The 20,393-nt window shown below is 42.7% G+C and overlaps 1 protein-coding gene across 5 annotated transcripts in view; it reads left to right on the plus strand.

Annotated features, from left to right (window-relative positions):
• Positions 1–20,393, plus strand: part of FEZ2 (fasciculation and elongation protein zeta 2) — a 36,904-nt gene that overhangs the window by 15,526 nt on the left and 985 nt on the right. For 2 of the 5 annotated variants that reach the window (XM_037066569.1, XM_037066570.1), the window contains exons 6-9: positions 13,166–13,246; positions 15,460–15,535; positions 17,042–17,107; positions 19,420–20,349. In XM_037066569.1, coding sequence (XP_036922464.1) covers positions 13,166–13,246; positions 15,460–15,535; positions 17,042–17,107; positions 19,420–19,436 — 240 coding nt within the window. In that variant the 3' untranslated portion in view covers positions 19,437–20,349. Of the gene's footprint in view, positions 1–13,165; positions 13,247–15,459; positions 15,536–17,041; positions 17,108–19,419; positions 20,350–20,393 lie in introns of those variants that run through there. The other 3 variants (XM_037066571.1, XM_037066572.1, XR_005069529.1) reach the window with 2 other exon arrangements.

The following is a 20,393-nucleotide window of genomic DNA, read 5'->3' on the forward strand; positions in this document are numbered from 1 at the left end:
ATTTGGACTTGTGAAGGTTGCCTCTTGAACCCTGGCTTATTTGTGTCAAAGCCGTTAATCGGCTAGGAACAGTGTTGCTAAGCTTGTGGTGCCGGTTCCCTCTAGCTTCCCCAAGCCTAAAGTGCTGGAGAAAGGCCACCCCGTCTGTGAGCAGAGGAGCCTGAAACCTGTGGTTCCGAAAGCAGTGGCAGGTGGTTCAAGGAGCCCTGAGGCGAATGGGTCAGCTGGAGAGGCAAAAGCCATCTGGTTTCTGATAGCATCAGCCATCCTTTTCTTTCTCCCTTAGATATTTTTTGTTTCAGTAGCAGGACTTGGACTTTTTCCTTCACCGTGGAATGGTTTCCTTCCATTTTTCCTTATACGTGTTTCTTTGAAACAGAACATCAGTTTGTAGTTGGTGTAACACTTTATCCAGAATTGCTAGCTTCTTCTTTTTGCTATAAGGATAGTGTAATGAAATACCTGGGTGGGAATACAGCAGAGTTAAACTTTTTAGGTGTTAATTTTGGAGACACGTTTTGTTTTAAACATTTTCTGCAGTGAAAAGCACTGGGGGCTCAGGGTTGCTGCTTGGAGCATTTAGAACAATTCTTTGGGAACGTGCAAATACTGTTAGATGTGGAGTAAAATACTGAGTCTCATAGAAAAGTGAATTGTCAAACTGTTAGAATTTTCAAAATCATATGCCGTATGTTGGGTAAGCTAGAGCAATATTCATTCATTCAGCAGGTGTTTGCAGAGCATCTCCCGTGTGCCAGGCCTGCCGTAGATCAGGGTTGAATAGCATGGACCGAGCCCGTGGTCTCCTGGAGCGCACATTCTAACGAGGGAGACAGGCAACAAACAAGGAAAGGAGTGGACAGTACACTTTCAGTAGTAAGAAATGTAACCAGGAAAACGAAGGCTGGATAGGGTGGTCCATGGTGACGCTGTTAGGGAGCTGCCTTCATCAGGGTGGGCACCGTGTCACTGCTCCTCCTGACTGGCAAGGCAGGTCCCCTTTCCCTTTGCCACGCTCCCTCTGGAGGGGAGGTTGGAGGAGTAGGGCTTCTCTTTGAGAAATGACACTCAGGAGAGCAGGACACTTTCTCTCTCCCTTGTCCTGTCCTTCGGCATCTGGAAGAGCAGAGGGGTGGGTGGAGACCGGAATGATTCACGGGCACCGTCTGTTGTTGGGTGCGTGTGTCTCTGAGCTGGCTGGGCTGCTTTGGGCATCGGGCTTCTGTGCAGGCCACTGTCTTTTTGCAGAGTGGCCCTCCTTGCCCCCTTCCTCTGTCCATTTGGATTGTTTTTTTAAGACTCATCCTTCAGAAATCATGGTCAAGAAGCGTCTTCCTTTCTTAGAACGTTCGCCAAGATTCCTCCAATGTGGAATTGACGACTCCTCCTTTGGGGGTAGTGGTACTCCTCTTAACTACTTCTGTTAGCACTGTTGTACCATAGTGCAAATTTTTTGTTTGTTTTTTGTCTTCCTGAAAACATGGTTCCCTAAGGATAGGAAATGTAACTTTATTTTCCTGGTATCCTTAGGTCCAACATCAGGAACCTAATACGTTTCTGCTGAATAAGTTAGTGCGTAAAAGGAAGGTAAACTCGCAAATCTGTATTTGGACCTCAGATCGTTCTGCCCAGTGCTAAGTCCGTGGAGGCTGACCAGAGTGTTCAGAGTTTTGCGTTAGGAGCTGTGTTTGGGTCCTGCCTCTGCCACGGGAGACACACCCCCTTGAGTTTCCGAAGAAGGAAGTAACATGTGCACGACCAGCATACATCTTGAGTAAATGCCAGTTATTGTATGTCCAGCTGCCTCCTGGACATTTCTCCCGAATATGTAGTGGGAATTTGGAATTACCCTACCAAACCAAAGTTACCATTTTTCTGAAGTTGGATTTATTTCTTATGTATTGTTAGTGAAACTACACTCTATTCATTCATGGAAACAAATGGAATTTTTAGGTCAAAGCATAGATAGTTTGAATGGATTTACAATAACTGGCCTTCCACATTGTTCTATAGAAATGTAACCCAGTACCAGTAAGAGTGTGTGGCCATTTCCCCACACCTCCATCCAGCAATGGATATGACTACCTTTTCATATATTCTGATCTGACAGGCAAAGACTGTTTTTTTCTTCTGCTGTTTGTATTCTTTTTGTGAGTTGCCTACTGTGTCACATTTGAGATGTTTTTTATTTGTGAGGGTGTAACTACTTCTAATGTCACAGCACCATATTCTACTGTAACTATTGGCTTCAGTCTGTCCTGGGAAAGAACACAGGCTTCCCAAAGGTCACGCACATCGCTTTCCCAGCATCTCACCTCGTTTATGGTGCTCATCACTCAGTGCGTGATTGTTGAATTGAAACTTCACTGTGAAGGAGATGGAATCCCAGAGGATTTGGATTTGTAGTGTTTGAATTACGGATCCATCGGGGATTTTCTTTTTTGCCAGTCTTCTGTTTACATCAAATGGATTTCACAGGCCTTTGCATTTCAGGGGCAGGTCACATGAGTACAGGTTCAAGTACGTCAGTTATGCTTTAGTTCAGAGGTGGTGGCCATCTTATCTGAAGTTACGAAGACGCTGGGGTATACCTGCTTAGCATCAGACCTTAGTCAGCTCACGTGGATGAAAATGGACACCCTTCCTCCTTTAGAATTCTGTAACGTTTTTAAATTAAACGTCATCACGTGTACGTGTGCTTATTCTGAGTTTGGGGTTGAAAAGACAGGAATCTGGATCTTTTCTATTTGCCACAATCACGTTGAACTTTCAAGAGAAAGTGCCACTGTGTTGCTTTCACCATCAGCAAGAATGTATACAATTGCTTCAGTCTAGCAAAGTTTGCTCTGAAAATTTTGGGGATATTGGCAATCAGCAACTCAGCTGTAAAAAGAATCCCATTACTCTAATTTATTGCTTCTTGGGGGCTGGGAGGATGACTGCTTAAAGATGGGAGAGAGCTCTTTCTTTGTATATTTTTCTTTCACAGATATGTTTCCCATCTGTCTTTATGGCTCACTTAGCTCACATTATGACTAATAGTCGATCTATTTTGTTTCTCTTTTACATGCAGAAATGTCCAAGTAATAGTTTTTCATTTAATCCTGACCAAAGCTGATTTTAAGATAAGAGAAATTTATTTTTATTTAGACAGCTATACTATTAGGTCATTTGGAAGTTATTCTGATTTATGCTAGCTCTAAGCCTAGAAGGAACTAGCTTGAAAGGAATTTGTGGCTTTTGTTTAAGAAAAACATGGGTCCGGCTCCCCTTTCCGTTTTTTTTTTTTAAATTTGAAATTTTAAAATTTCACAGTTGCTAAGATGATTTAGACCAGGGATTGGCAAGGCAAACTGCTGACGCTCTGCCTGTATTATAAATAAAAGTTTATTGCAACACAGCCACGTCCGCTCACCTGGGGCCTAACAGCTGCTTTAGCGTCTAAACGACAGAGCTGAGTATTTGCAGCAGAGACTGTGTGGCCTGTAACCTAAAGTCCTTTCGATCTGGCCCTTTATAGAAAAAGCTTGCCACCCTTGATTAGACTAAAAAAATTAGAAGGTAAAAAGAAGATGTGAACTCCATTTGGGTCTGTCTAGATGAAAAGATCGCCATATTGTGATTCACCTTTATTATGAAATGTAGCCTTGTTTTATCTCAAGGCTGTGTTGAGCTTTCCTTTCCTTGGGTCCCTGTCCAGCAGCCTGAGTGGTACCTGCAGATGGTGATGCCTTGGCTGGTCCGTGTCCAAGGTACTGGCTGCCGGCACCCTGCCTAGCAACAGACTTTTATTGTATGTGTCATATTTCTTGTAGCTAAGTGATGAGAACCAGCAGGTAGACCAGTTGTCTCTAGATCTGGAAACAAACAAAAAATGTAAAAGTATTGGCAGTCCCTGGACACCCTGTATTTATTTTACATAGTGATGCAAGGCAGTTTAAAGAAGGTAGAGAAGTGGGAAAAGGGGCCGATCCCACTGCTCCTCCCGCCCCTTTCCTGAGTAGCTGTGCTGGAGAGGGTGAAGTCTGCCCTGTACATGTACTTGAATGTAAATATTACCACGTTTTCAACGCTAATTTGTTGATGATAGTTGATATTACTCTGCATTTTCATTTACTGCAGGGAGCATTCCTAAAAACTAGTGTTAGGGCTCTAAATGGAAGGTCATTGTAGAGGGAAAAGAAACATGGATAAGTCGTGTTTATGTTTTAATAACGCACACCTATGAATTATGAAGTATTTTAGATGGGGAACACATTTATTTTATAAAAGATAGTATTGCTTAGAGAAATATATATCTAGTTTTTTCTATTTTACCATTATCTACTGTTGGTATTTTGCAATTGTTTTGGGGGTATCATGACCCAGCAGCTAATGTAGTAAAGTCCTTTAGGTCCTGGAGAGTTTTGTTAATTGTTTGTTAATGTAATACAAGTCCATGTAAAAACCATAGTGTGCCAGGAAATTGTACTGTATTATGTACTTAGATATCCATAAATATCAAGAATAAATTTATAAATTTCCAAGATTAGTTATCTTACTCAAGTTTCAGTGGCTCTGACATTTTTGGCATACTTAATCTAATTATCATATTAATATTAAATTATGTAAAAATTTAAAAGTAGTATAAAATTGTTATATTATTTGATAATATTCCACTTAACTCCTAACTTTAAAAATCTTCATATCATATCTTTCTGCTCTTAGACTGAACCTATAAAATAGTGGTTTAATATTCAAGACATTTTCAAGTATTTATCTGCTTTTGTATAATTTACATTTACTTAGATCTGATTTACTTGAAAAATTTATTTTTGTGGAATTTGCATTTATAACTGCTTTGTAATTCACATTAAAATTATTTGATTTAAAGATGTGTCAAAATAAGCAAAATCAATTTTTATATCTAAAGTAATATCCTAATTATTTGAGTATATTTACTTGGTAATGTTTTTACATTTAACTATTGCTTTTTATTCTGTTTTCTCATTTTTTTAAGAAGTTTAACTTATTAAAAGTTAAAACTACTAAATTAATTTTGAAAATCATGTCATTCAAACTACTGAAAATGATGTGATTTATAAAGAATAATATTTATATTTGAATTTCTCTTCATTTTGGAACCTGTGAGTATAAAGTATATTAATGGAATAAGAGTATACGTTAGATAAAAGTCTTTCTTAATTGCTTTTCCTGACCTTTTTTTCTGACATCGAGCTTTGATATTGAAATTTTGATAGTTTTGTGACTAGTTAAGAGATCTGTACCAGCTGGTATCAGATGAGGCTAAAAGTTCCATAGCAGAAATCGCCTGAATTTCCTGGCGTCCTGGTTAGGTTTGCTTTTCTTTGGATTCTGCTTTCCGTGAAGTTAGTGGACCTGATGAATATGCCGACTGGAGAGTGACTTGATATGTTTAGGGCTCAAGAAAAGAATGAAGCTACATCTGGTCCTTGTTGCTTTTCAGTTTCTGTAGTGTGTTCAAGCTGTATTCTTTTTATGGTTAAGAAAGACAGTGAATTACCTAAAAATGTTACTTATTTTCTGTTTCAGCTTTTTGGCTGATTTCTATATTCAGTCATACACTGTGTTTTTTCTTCACATTACCTTCAGTTTTTAAGCTACAGACTATAATCAGGAACTTGATGTTTCTCAGTTGCCATTTGATTTCTTTGGGGAGAACTTGAAATTACTGTTTATTAGACTGTTCTGGAGAAAGGTAGAATGCTATGGTAACTTCTCCATGGAGTTTTGTCCCAAGTGTTATTCTGGTCTTTTTAAAGGAGTACAGCCCAGACAGGTTTTGAATATTTGCATTCGCTGAACACTTTGCTAAAGTGCTGCCCATGGATGATCTTGTGCAGCTGCACAACAACCCTACAGAATGGACACCGTCACAGCATTGTCATCATCATGACTGCCACCTCGTGAGTGAGTGACGGGTGGGTCAGTGGAAGCGGGAGGTCACAAAGCGGTGTGCGCGGAAGGAGTGAGGCTGTGCCGAGCCACGCAGAGGCTGGTGCGGGGACCCTGACACCCCACACTCTTCACTTCTGAGTTGTGCAGGCCTGTTGTGGGCGGGCTTTGAGATCTTGGCTTATTTCTTTGTGTTCTCTCATATTTTTGTAGATTAAAAAGAAAACATCTTCTGTATCTTCTTTACACTCTGTTGCTCCTGGTCTAGTCTGAGACAAGTTTCTCGAGAATGGCTGATTTTGAAACTTTAAGTACAGACGTGCGCCAGGGGAGGAAATGGCCCTGAGACAGTCGTGGATGTTCTCAGGATCTGTCGTGACCTAGGCCTTGTGCTCAGTCAGCCTCTTCCCCACCTTTCCCGTCACGTTGGCACTTGGTCAGTGGGGAGGGGAACAATAAGGTGAACACTGTACTGCCGAATCACTGTCCTGCTTGTAAATGGGTTAATCTCAACAGTCCCATTCTGAGAAGGGCATTCGATAGGGCTGTTGACTCCTTCACGAAGATACGGGGGGAAGGCTGGATAGATGACAAAATAATTGTAGGCTCACCGAATCTTTACCAGTGCTTCACTTGGAATTTGACCATTTGGATTCTTTGCCTCAAATTTGGGAATGGTCGACTAAATGGAGGCAGGATTAGGTCCTCTGACACCCCTACCACCACACTTGTTTACTCTGCGTAAGCCCTAACAGGTCTTTAGTTAATGCCCCTCATTTCTTCCAGTGTCCCTCACCCTGGGGCTCGGGTCTCTTAGTGCTTTTTCACATTTGTGATACTTTTCTCCTCCCCTTCCCTCCCTCCTCCTTCCCCGCTCCCTCCTTACAAAATTGAAGCGTAGAGAAAGTCTTCCCTGTGGCCCAGTGAAGTCCCATAAGCACCTAATCACACTGCCTCTGTTCCCAAGGCGGTAGTCTTTCCAAATGAGGTGAAGGTTGCGAAAAAGTAAATTTAATCTGTCTCCGAGGTTTTGTCTTTACGTTTCATTTTGCCTTCCGGAGGGCGCACTGCTTCTGGAATTCGGAGGGCAGGTGTAAAGCCGGAGCCGTTGTGTGCTCATCAGGGCTCCCCCGGCTCCTCCCGACCCAGGGCCCTCGCTTTGCCACCCTCCGTCCTTCTAACCCACTGACCTGCCTGCTGCTCTTTACTATCCCAGGGATTTTGCGTTTCTTGGTCACACTGTTGTTTTACAAATCGTGCCAGCGCAGTACCCCGTCTGGACTCCCTAGACCAGGTTCTTCGGTGGACTCTTTCACAAGTCCGTTGATGACATCTTTGACAAATAACTTTATAGCTATGTTATCTTTCTTCTGTTCACCCTCAGATCATTTTTGCCTTTTAGTTGTTTACAAAAATGTTCTCCCCTGCAAGACAGCAGGAGGCCTCACGCTGTGGTGATCACCGGCTCTAAGACTTGAGCTCTGGCCTTGGAGACTCACAGCTCCGGCCTGGCGGACGCTGAGAGACAGGTGCCTGTTCTGACGCAGGTGCCGTGCCAGTCACTGGGGCGGAGAGAGAACGGGCCCTCGCCTTTCTCCTTCCTCAGATTGTACTCACTCCTCGTGAGAAGTGAAGCTTTTGGAGTAGACATCTCTGAATGCCGTCTGGTCATGGAGTTGTCAGTCCTGAGCACTTCTGTGTGGCCCTTCAGTCCCGTACTGTGATGCGTATGCTTTTGATGTGCTGTCTTAAAAATACTGTATCTTGGTTGAAATAATTCATAGGTTCATAGAATCTACAAATAAGACCTTTAATGATGATGTCATTTTAATCATCTATTTCACGGGTGAGGAAGCAGACCTCGGTAGGGTCAGAGACTGCTGTTGTGCCGCACAGTTAGTAGCAAAGCTGGGAGAGAAACCGGATCTCTCATTTCTAGTTTCACAGTTTTCTGTCCAAGGTGACTGTTGAAAATTTTTTTTGATTCCAAACACGTTTGACTGAGGCGCGATTCCTGGTTGCATGTAAAAACCTGGAAGTATTTCCCTGGCGTGGGCAGCAGTTGCTGAGGAGTTTTGCGGCCCCAGCCCATGGCCGTGGATCAGACGCCGCGTGCGTGCTGAGGTGGGAGAGCAAGAGGAGTAGCGAACGCCACTTCTCTCCTTACATATTTTGGGGATTGAATTGAATAAAAAATGATCCGACTAATAAAACTGTCCTTGTTTTTTCTCTGCTGTTTTTCTTAGATCTTGTGCCTCATCTCACTTTGAAAGAAATATTGCGATTATCTATTCTTTACCTAATATCAGACGTATATTGCTCTTTACTTCTGTGCCAGGCAAGGGTGTCAGGGACGCAGAGTGCATCCCAGCCTCCAGGACGTGCTGCCTGTTGTGGACCAGGGGCCTGGAGAGAAGCCATTCCCTTCACTTTATGCAGTGATTCTCACCCAGGCTTGTTTGCCCCCCCACCAGACAGTGTCTGGAAACCTTTGTCACTGTCCCAGCCACAGTTGGGTGGGATGGGGGACAGTGCCTTTGATGTCCTGCTGGGTGGAGGCTAGAGATGCCATGTAACACCCTGCAGTGCATGGGACTTTCTCCACCACAAAGAATGATACACCCAAAATGTCAGTGGGGCCCAGGTGGAGACACCTAGGTACAGCGTGGTAATTGCTACACTGAAGACGATGGCTATGTTTTTAGTGCCTTTTCCGCCTGGCACTGCCTCCTGGTCGGTGTGTGTGTGCTGTAGTCGCCCCTGGTTTGGTTTAGGGGTCTGGGAAGGCTGTGCTGAATCCTGAGGACAGGAAGTATGGGCAGCTACCTGGAGGTGACAGATAGGACATGTGGGGAGCTGCGGGCTGTTCATTATGAGTAGAAGTTGAGGGAGAAAGCTAGGAGGGAGAGGAAGTAAGTCAAGGAGAGGGTGTGCGAACGGCAGACTGGAACCAGAAAATGGATGGCTTTGGATGCCACGCTGTAGCATTTGGTCTTTACTTAAAGGCTGTAGGAAACCAAAAAGAGGTTTTCAGTGGCTTGTTACATGTTCCGATTTGTCTTTTTGGAAGGCTGACATCAGTGTTTCGAAGAGTACTGACTGGAGGGAGACGGCTAGGGATAAAGAGCTGATCAGGAATCCGTGGCAGTCATTCAGGTGGAAATGAGCCAAGGAAATGTCAGTGGGGATGAGAAAGTGGTCGCATTTCAGAGATATGAAGGAGCTTGACGGGTTCTGCACTGGGGCAGGGAGGAGTGAGGGTCAGGTCACTGAGTTTTGACTTGTACCCCTTCTCCCAAGGGAGCAAGGCAGGTCCCCTCTACCCTGACTGCATCCGGCCTCAGGGCACTGTCCTGGGGGCTTGCTGTCCTTTCCATCAGCTTCAGATGTTGCCCCCCATGGTATACAGGTTAAGTCTCCCATCTCAGCACACTCAGCATGCGGAGATGGAGAGAACAGTACCACCGGGCGGTGGGGAGAATGGGGGTGCTTGGAGGCTGCTGTTGCCCATCCTGCCGTAGAATACAGGACCCCCGGGCACGGGCTGTGGCATGAACTCCTTGGTCGGCCAGTTTGGCTGCTGTGGGTTTGGTTGTCTGAGAGGATGTCTTGTTCGTTGTCCTTTGTAGCTCATCTGGGAGGCCGTGTAATTCATATTTCAGCTCAGATGTCACCTCCTTGGGAACTGGGTACAAAGTAGACATCCAATCTTTAATCGCCTTGTTGTAGCTATTGGCAGGACACCCATTGTATGCAGTTTTCTAGTTCATTTACTCGTACTTTTTCTGTCCCTCGTACACTGGAGTGTCAGCTCCTGAGGATGGGATGGGTCTTGGCTGACATGTTAACTTTGAATTCTTAGTACCTGCAATAATATCTGGCTAAATATATTTTGATAGAATGAGTAAATGAATGAGAGGTATAAAAAACATTGACAGGGGAACAGGTTTCTTATTTTGTTTGATTTTTGGTGGGGAGAGGAAGAGGAAATCAGTTTTGGATATGAATTTTGGGAATATTTAGGTACAGGTATCCAATAAGCCATTAAACATATGAGTGAAAAATTACAGTAAAGACAGCTACTATTTACTGAGCCTCTGCCTGGCTCTGTTCTTAGCCTTTTACTGATCTTAGCAGAATGGAGCTGTAGAGTGATGGAGGCAAAAGTTGACACTATCAAGTGGGAATGTTCAGTGAGTGTCCATGAGAAAAAAAATAGGGGCAAGATCCTGGGGACACCCATGTACAAGAGAGAAGCATGGATGAGGCACGTCTCAGCAGCAGCAACCAGAGACTCGAGAGTGGGGACGTGGGGAGCGTTTGGTGTCTGGGAATTGGGGAGCAGGTACAAGGAGGGGAGCTTGCTGGATGTCTCCGATCTGAAAAGTGTCAGTGGACCTCAGCGTCAGAGAAATGACACCTACAAAGAGCTGTTTCAGGAAGCTCTGGGGAGAGGAATGAGGTCAAGGGTTGGAGAATTTACATGGGAAAGAGCCAGTGGAGAGGGAGAGTTTGAAAATGTACTGAAGGCAGAAAATGGCTACTGCGTGATTCCCCGGAGGTGGGAGTTGATGGCAACCGAGCTTTGTTTCTTTGTGATCCCACAAGCCTTCTCATTTTCTTGTCTGTCTTTCCCCCAGTGGAACGGGAACAGGAGAGCCTTGCTGGCTGCCCAGTTACGCTACTTGCCTGGTCGGGACGCGGTGGGGCCTGTTGGCCACAGCTGCTGACTCAGCTCCTGTTAGTCACAAGGGCAGAGGTTCCTTTTACTCACCCTCTTTCACTAGGACCAATTGTTAGTTTTGTGCTTTTCCTCATTACTGTGGCTTCACTTGACTGCACTGTGATTTATCTCCACTAAGTCTGGAGTTACGGTTGCATGAAGGTCATTTTCCAGAAATGGTCAGGTTACCTGTGGTTGAAATGGCTCAGCAATATCAATAAATGCATGTTTAGTAAGGAAACCTAAATTACGTGTATATTGTAGAAATGTAAGAATTTGCATCTACCATATCTTTAGAAATAGAAATTAGGTTTCCAACTGGCAAAGTAAAAAGTAGAGTGTTTCTACAATGTGCTGTTCAAATATAAAGTATACTTTAGTTTCTTGGTACACAGATTCTAAAATTTTTCATATTGCTTGAGATTTTCTGAATTTTTATCTGGTTTTAATGTCTATAGATAATGGATTAGATAATATAAAAATGAAGTATTTCTCTCTTTGTTGCTTTGGGAAGGAAAAACCTTTAATAGAATTAAAAATGCATTGACATTTATTTGAAAAGGGTTTCCCATAATTTTTATTGTAGATTCTGGAGAATAAGTCATTCCTTTCGATAATCTATTTTGAAAAAGTGAACAAATTATAGCATGTGAAAAATACACAAAAATAGTTCCTTGTAGGTTTTTCTTTTAAAACAAGCCCATTATGTCTAAGGTGGTAGTGTGCTGTCAGCAGGATGAAGCATGTTCAGTCGAGATGCCTTGACTGGACATTCAATTCTTGCTGAAACACAGCCTGGGAAGGACAGGTGGGAAGAAGGGTGGGGAGGAAGGGCGATTCGGGGAAGCACAGGTGTGGGAGCTCCCAGAAGATGGCCGGGTGTGGTTGGAGAACGTCAGTGGTACCACTGGGGGCGTGACTAAGACATATCCACATATGTATTAGTTCTAATTCTGAAATTAGACCTTTGGGTGTTTCTGAACCTTTTCTTGTTAGGACTTATATTCTTAAAATTTATCGAAGACCTGAAAGAGCTTTTGTTTATATAGGTTATATTTTGTATACATAGGTTATGGTTTGGTTATGTAGGTTATATATTATATATATAATATATATATTATATATATAAATATTATATATTATATATAAATATATAATATTTATATATATAAATATTTACTGTATGAGAAATTAAAACTGATAAAAGTTTAACATACATTAATTCATTTAAAAATAATTCATTAGTGCTTACATATATAGTATTTTTATGAAAAAAATATATTTCAAAAAATCTGGAGAGCATAATGGCATTATTGTGCATTCCTGTTGATCTCATTAATATCTGACGTAAATTGAATTCAGCTAGATTTTCAAATCTGCTTCTGCATCCAGTCATTTGGAATATTTCTTTCTAAGTCATTAGAGAATGAGTGAAAGAAGCCAGTTGTGTCTTGGTATTTCTAAGAAAATAACTTCAACTCATGGACCCCTGAGAGGGTTTCTGGGGCATCCTGGGCGGGGCCCCTGGACCACAATTGAGAACCACTGGGCAAAACTGTCCGTTTCTCGAGGGCAGAGGCTGTTGCCTTGTTTTCTTTGCTTGTGTTCCTGGGAGCGTTGTGAAATCTTCTTTTTCCTCACTCCTCAGATGTGTGTACTGAGTCAACTTTCCCCCAGAAAATTCTAGAGCAAGGAACCATGGGGTGAATCAGAACCGCCTTTCCTCCCAGTTAGTCACGGTGTGAGAAATCATCTAAGGCCTTTGACTCAGCAGCCATCCAGGCCTGTGCCTGATGGCATGGTGGGATGGCTACAAATCAAGATAAGACATTTGGAAAGAAATAGTACCTTTTCAGTACAATGAATTCTAGGAAGTCTTAGAGGTTGCCGGGAGAAAGAATCTAGAATCGTTTTCCAGAAACAGAGTGAACGAGTTCTTGCGGGAGAGCGAGGCCCAGCAGGCACGTGGGACCTACTGTGCTCCGGCGGCTCGCGTTTTCGGCAGCGGGGGTGGGCGGTGGCCCGAAGAGGGAGTGGGAAGCGGCGATCAGCTCTCCGAGCAACGGCATTTCATGTGCCAGATCTGTGTTAACAAACGTTGACCAAACTTATGGTAGAATACACAAACTCAGGCTGCAAATATGCATACTGTTGATAGAAAATTTTCAGGCTTTTGATAAAAATGTAGGTAAACAATATCGAAAGCTATCTTAAAAACTATGTAAATTTTGGACAAAACAAACATGTACAACTTACAGTGTTTACATTGGAGCAAATTTATCAGTTACATTAGGAAAACTTGAACATAGTGGGTAAAAGCAGTTGCTTTTGCATTTGACTTGCAAAGAAATGGAAGCAAAAACATTTTCAAAACAGCATGAATTTGTCTGCTTTATGTGAATGAGTAGTGGCATTTTCTAACTGCTTGCCTCTTGGGCACAGAAGCCGACGGGTTACATTCTCACTAACAGTCTTTGAACTTCTTTCTCTGTCCTTTTCTTCCGGGCCGTATATTGCTGCTTTTAGCGCTTCAGCATGGAAGGGATCTCAAATGTCATTCAGAATGGCCTCCGCCACACCTTTGGAAATTCAGGTGGAGAGAAACAGGTGCTCAGTTATCCTTATTTTCCTCATTCTCTGCTTTTTCATTTCCTGTGTAAGTGAAGGTCCTGAAAGCTGGCATTTTTACTAATTTACTAAGACTGTTGCTTAAAAGAGAAATTAAAGTTTGTTATATTTATGGTCTGGATAATGTGTAGAATTTTCCTTTAGGGAAAAAGCATTTCTTCAGTGTGGACAATAGACTAAATGCATTCTTAATACATGTTGTAGAGCTTTGTTTTTCACTCTTACCTTTAAACAAATAGATATTAACACGAATATAATTACTTGCATGCATGGAATATATCATTGTGAAAAATAACTAGAGTATGCTTCTCTAATTCTAAAAGTATAAGAAACAAGATGTCATTTTGGGGAAAGAAAACCAGACGTTGATATCTTTTAGATTAGCATTCTAGGTCAAAAATATCCCTAGAGTTTATCTCACCTTCTTTTAAATGATATTCATGTGTTTTAAGGTGTATCATAAAGTCAGCCAGCTCACTCGTGTATCAAGGCATGAGGCATTATTTTTACGAAATCATGCATAGATATGAGAACAGCAGTTTGCTTTTTATAACAATTTTGTTATTTCAGGAGTATCATAAACATGTGAAACACATGGACATTGAGTGTGTTTCAAATTACTTTTCATAATTTAAAATTTCCATCCCCAAAACAAAACTCTTCCATTTAGCACTTAAGTGAAGGTTAGGAAAGTACAGAATGCAGCTTGTAGGTGGTTATCAAAAGAAGGCATTTGAGCTTGGGGTTTTTACTGAAGATAGTTTCGTATTTTTTAAGAAGGGAAATAATCCTTCACTCTGGCATTTGCAGCTTATAAAGGAGTTCCATGCAGGGATGGTTGAAAGTTTTTTTATTTTTAATTTTTTTAAATTTTGGTGCTTCTTACCTCTCTCGAACCCACAAGGTGGCAAAGTAACTTCCAAACTGACCCAACACATGGGAGGAAGGCAGGGAGGCTTGGAAGTGCAGCCAGGCGGCGGCATGCATGCTGAGGATGGCCTCCTGAGCTCTCCAGGCTGGCTGTAACTCCTGACGTCAGTGAAGCCTCGAGAGGGCATGCGTCCCGCTTTTCGGGTGGTGTTCTCAAGAAACATTTGCGGTTGTACAACTGAGTATCACCTTGGAGAGGTCTACACCAAAAGGATGGTGGGGAACTAAGTTTCTTAAGGATTGAACGATTCACTTTTTCTACTTGTCTATGGATCCAGTTATTGTTAAGCAAGTCTATCTTGTTTTTTGATTGAGTGGGATGAAGATCACTCAGAGAATTTTTAGGGTTAGAGCTGGAGTGTGGGGCGGGGCTAAGTAGTGGGAGGGGCTGAAGAGATTCCAAGGAAACTGGCAGGTCTCTAGGTGAGCCTGTGCAGCCTGCTCTGAGCTGTGAATTTGTGGTGGAGTAGCCAGAATAGGATAATCTGGACAATGATTTTTAGATTGTGCTTTTATGGGACATACTTACAGGGCATTGCTCTGCTACCTGGGGCCATCACACTAGTGAGCTAGGCAGTTTCTCTCAATTTCAGACTGGAATTTTCGTGATTCATTCCCCCTGAGGCCATTCTTGCTCTCACTTTCTCTCTTCCTTTAATACCTTTAAATATTTATAACTACTTACACAATAATTTAAGATAATAAATAATAATAATAATAATCACCTTTTGATTATTTGGGTAAATGTGTCTTTGTTAGTATCTGGAAGAAGCTAGTATATGTTTTTAAACTTACCGAGTCATTCATGTGACCATTTTGTTCCACCAGAAAAAAAAAATGGTCTCAAACAGAATTATTTGGCTGCTGGGAACTATTTTGTTATAGAAAACTATTACAAGTATGTTTTTACTTAAAATTACTATTTTTAAAATGTGTTGAAAAATACGTAGAGAATGTTAGACACGACTTCACTTTGCAAATGAACAAATTGACCAGTCGTCCTCAGACGATTTCACTCGTGTGAGATTGTTAGTAACTGAAAGGTGGAGAAGTGGCTCCTCCTGTTGACAGTGGGCTTGCGTGGGGCAGGTAGAGGCGGGTGAAAGAAATGAGCTCTGGCCAGGGCGGTAAGATACCTACCTGGGTTTGTTACGAAGTCACTCAGGTTTCACGTGATGAGACAGACCGCTAGCAGCTGTTTCTAATTTTTGCAGATCAGGTAATTCAGATTTAAGTGACACTTTTTTTTTTTAACTTGGTAGTACTTGACAACAGTTATTCCTTATGAGAAAAAAAATGGACCACCATCTGTTGAAGATCTTCAAATACTAACAAAAAGTGAGTAAAGACATTAAACTGTTACCTTTTGCTGATTCTAAATACTGATTTTAGTTGGCTGACTACACTGCTGTTTTGTTGATCTGGGGTAGTAAATGATGGGTGTCTCCTGTGCTCTTTTGAGGAGGGAACTATAAATGGTTATGACATCTAACACCAAATCTGGAGTTGATTTATGGTTTTATATTTCTTAAAATTTTCTGGTTCTTAAATGTACAAGCTGAAATTCTGGGGAAAAATGTAACTTGATTCTCCATTACCTTTTGCATGTTTGAAAACATTCCCGTTTATCAGTAAATAAGATGCTTCATGGATCCTATGTAAATATTCAGTACTGAATAGGAAAGATTTAGGAGAAGTATGGCATGCTTGTGTGTGCGCTCTCTCTCTCTCATGCATGTAGAGCCCCAGGCAGTAGATACAGGCAAAACATAAATTGGAGGGATATTTTAAGAATATTCATTCATTCAGCAAACATTTGATGAAGACTCCTCTGTACCAAGTCATGTTCTGGGCACTTGGGATACTTTAGTGAACAAAGCAGACAAAAATACTCTAACAAAAATTATGTGTAAGACTTAACTATACATAATATTGAGTGTCTCTTAGGATTGCCATAAATGAGCCCGGCGTTCTGGTTCGGTCCCTGTTGTTTACAGGGATATCCTTGGAAGTCACTCACCCTCTGCTGGTCTCAGTGAAAAATGAGGCCAAAAATAATTGCTCCAGTGACCTCAGAGTAAATAAGTTAATATACAGGGCGGGGCAAAAGTAGGCACATACAGTATGTGCCGTATAGATTCTAGGTCCTTCACATCTGAGTAAGTAACTGAATACTCACCGCAGGCCTTGGAGGCGGGTCTGATGATCATTCTCCCTTTACTTGGATGAGGCACTGGGTGTCCCGAGTGGTGAAGCCACTTGCTAGGAAGCAGCAGAGCCGGGTTTAAACCCAGGAAGGCTGACCGGGAGGTTCCACTGTGCGTGCGGCATTTTGCCAGGATGTGCAGGAGGAAATTGGAGTTGCCAATCACTGCGAAGGTGCAGTATTCATCTGTAGGTTATCTGTACCTGGTGATCTGGGGTTTTTTAACCTTTGCTTAGAGGTGCGGTCATCAGACTCCCTTGAGGACGAGGCTGAGTCGCCTGGTTCCTGGTCAGTAGAGCAGGTGGCAGCCTCCCTGGTGCCGCTTCAGGGACATCTGGTCTTCATTTGGGTCTTTTCTTTAAAAATGTCCGAGAAGTCTTGCAGGTGTGCTCCTTCCGTGTAAATGACCAGCTTCCTCCTCCCGCCTCCAGTCCTTGTTAAATGGGGGAAGTAACTCGGGTAACTGTAATATCCTTACCTGAATAAGGACTAATTCAACTATACTTGAGCATAAAATAGTACTTTGTGAATTGATTATACCATGGGTTACTTATGATTAAGGTTACAGTGATTAAAATTAATGGCATTTTTTATCTGAATTTAGAATTGCTGCCTTTTCCTTCTCTCTTATTTCGCAGTTCTTCGTGCCATGAAAGACGACAGTGAAAAAGTTCCGAGCTTGTTAACCGATTATATACTGAAAGGTGAGTTTTATAATGGCTTACGTGCAATGGTTGGGAGGTTCTGGCTACTCAGTAGATGCATTGTCTTGCTAATAGATTAAAAATAACTTTCCAGTGCACAGCCTTTATTAATTTCATTTGTGCAGGGTGAGGATATATGGCTTAATTATGCTACCAACATTATAAATTATGTTTATATAAAGTTTAACTTTTCCTTGAGGCCCTGAGCTGGGAATTGGGAATCATTTCCACGACTGAGTTATAAACCTGGAGGCAGGGAGTGGAGGGAATATTGTGGACATGGTGCCATGATTGTGAGTTTCAGTGCTACCACGGTGGGGTTGAGAAGGGAGGTCTCTGCCCCCTAGAGGGTGATAGGAAGCGGACAGACTAGTGGGGCTGAGGAAAGGAGGGGACAGAGCCAGGAAAAGGGAAAGAGTGGACTTCCATGAACCCAGGGCGGTGAAACATGAGCCATAAATCTTAGGAGCAGGATCAGACAGGATAGGGGTAGTGAGGCGGCAGACGGCTCAGAAGCTGGATTGCCTGCTGTGCTTAGGGAGGGCAAGACTTGGACGATAAAGGGGGCACCGAGGACTGTAGTTCTGGGCAGAACCAATAGCCTTCAGTGCAGTTGTTTTTGAAAAGCAGCAGTGATTCAGGTGGCAGCTTTTCAGAGCATCACCAAGCGCATCCTTTGGGGTTGGGGCCACTTTGAAGAGCAACCTCTTCTGGTAACTTTCCTTATTGGGGGCAGTTCTCTCTCTCCTCTCTGTTCTTAGCTGGACGGAAGGAAGGCTTGGATTTCTGAGATGTTTGATAACTCGGATGGGATGTTTCTTCTTCATGAAGAGGTGGTGTCGGTGGTAGGCACAGGAGCCTAAAGGGAGTGGTACTTCAGTGTCACCTGTCGGAGACTCAGTGTGGATGGAGCTAGGCAGTAGTTAATGGGGTAGAACAGGTGTTGCCTTTTTTATAAGCTGTGTTTTTGTGATAGAAGGCTTATTCTTATTGTATTCTGAAAATTTTAACATCTGACATCTTTGTTTGCTTTTTGTTGTGCTAGCGTTGGTATGAAAGCTGGATTATTCTGAGGTTGGTTCTTATAGATGTGAAACAGGAATGAGATGAACATAAAGAACATGTCAATTTTTAATTATCGTGTGTCCCCAAGGCCTTGCCGTGAGGGGGGGAGAGAATGAGCTTCTGAAGCATTCTGTTTTATCATGACTTCAGGGAAGAATTTTATGATGCAGAGAACAGAGTGCTCTGGGGGGAAATGATTTTTAATATTTCCCTCTAAAACCTGGGCTGCAGCTGCGAACCTAAACTGCATGCCTCCGGGAAGCAGCACGCGTCCAGCTCCGCTCCCACGTGCAGGCTGCCGGCTCTCCTCTGGGCCCGGGTCTGCCTGTCCTGTACCCGCCCCTCCGAGCTGTGTGTGTGCGTGTGTTGTGGTTTTGCTGTGCCTTTGCTTCGTAAGGACTGGGTGGAAAAGGCGCTCGGTTCAGACAAATGTGGCGCTGCAGCCCAAGAGCGTGAAGGGAAGGGAGTGTAATGCCCAGAGGGGTTCAAGTGCATGCAAACATGAGGATGTGGGGTGATTTCAACGCAGTTTTCGACCCATCCTGGAAACCCACAGCCAGCTGATGGTCCTCTCCCTCTGGAATCAGTAGTAGAACCTTTGCCTGAAAGGTGGCATTGCTCCAAGGGAGAAAGAACTTGCCTTCCCTTTCCTTGGTGGGTTTTCTTTTTTCATTGTTTTAACACCAGTGACAGGCTTGGCTGGCTAAATATGCCACCTTAATTTTAAGGTGCCAGGTAAGAAGTGAAAGAAGGTAGGAAGTGGCCTCATTTGGCCTGAGGAAGATGGTTCGGACGCTGTCTGGGCTGCTTGAGCTTCTTTCTCGCCTGCCTCATTGCCTGCCTCCAACAGCTGTACCAAAGGCCTGGCTGATCCCGGATAGGAAGAAAATGTGTGCAGAGACCTGCACTTTTGAGTCTCTCTGCTTTGTTACAAGCCTCATGGTACAGGGCTAACTAACATTATGGGCCTCTCTCTAAGGGACAGGGACCCTAAGAGACATGACCATTCGGTGTTTCACTTCTGGGCAATTCTAACAAGTGTCTTTAAGAGAAAGAGTCACTGGTGGGTATATAGCCTTTTAAAACCTTTTGTTTTTATCTGCTACTATAGAATAATAGTATTACTATTTAGTTTTACTTAATGGTGTCTTTATATAGCTATAAGATAGATGTATATAAATTGAATATACATCTTACATATGCATATACAAAAGGTACATTTCCATGTTTTCTTTTTCTCCCTCTAGTCCTGTGTCCTACATAGGACAGCATCACTTCAGGAGCAGTTCTGTCTTTCATGGACTACAAGCTAGATTTCGTACAGCATTCCTCTGAACGCTGGCTACGTCGCCTTCTTGCTATTGGGAACTCAGCACACTTGAACTTGGGTTTGTGATTCAGTATTAATAGATCATGCCTTCACTAATTCTTTTATTATGAACCAAGAGACTATTTTGAAATCGAGGGGTGGTTTTTTGTTCAATACCAACACTTATGAACTCTTCCTCAGCTCTGTAGAGTAAGGCGGCGTAGTATTAATCACGCATGTACAGTAGTATTTCTCATGAACTGACAGTATGCCTATTTCAGTTCTTACGGCTTTCTAATCTCAGCTGCATTGGAGAACTGGACTAAAGCACTGAGATTTATACCATAGCTACTCTCCAGTGACGGTGGAAACCAACACTGGTTTTTATGAGAACTGTCACTATAAACACCACCTCCCAGTATTGTCCAGAGGGCTAGCAACTTAAACTTAGGTTGTTCCCAGCAGTGGTGAAACCAGAATGTGTGTTGTCCGGGCCTAACAGTTGTGAACATCGAAACCGGCGGCGAGGTCCGGGTTCAGAGGTTGCTGCTTGTTCTGCCGCCGATCGTGTTTTAACCATGAAGTTGCCATTTCCTTTCAGAGTCTTGTGTCATTTCTAACTTAAAACATTTGTCTCGTGTATCTGTGGAGAAGTGTCCTTTCAAAGGAGTTTATATCCTTAAGGTGCTTAAGCAACCGTAACCTGCAGCGCTGCCCATCCCCCGTTACGGTGTTACCTTCACTCACGCCCGTGTGTTCCTGAAGTACTGATTCTAGAAACCGCTGCTCACGGATCCATCACTGGTCATGACAGTTTTGCCATTTCTGATCACGAAATGTCCTTTAATAAATGTTGACACGTAATGTATGCTTGAGAGCTTTGTTTTTATTTCCGGAGTTTTTGGTATAGTT

Source organism: Sturnira hondurensis, unplaced genomic scaffold (assembly GCF_014824575.4).
Source record: "Sturnira hondurensis isolate 20B ecotype Veracruz unplaced genomic scaffold, ASM1482457v3 Scaffold0016663, whole genome shotgun sequence".
Classification (NCBI taxonomy): Eukaryota; Metazoa; Chordata; class Mammalia; order Chiroptera; family Phyllostomidae; genus Sturnira; species Sturnira hondurensis.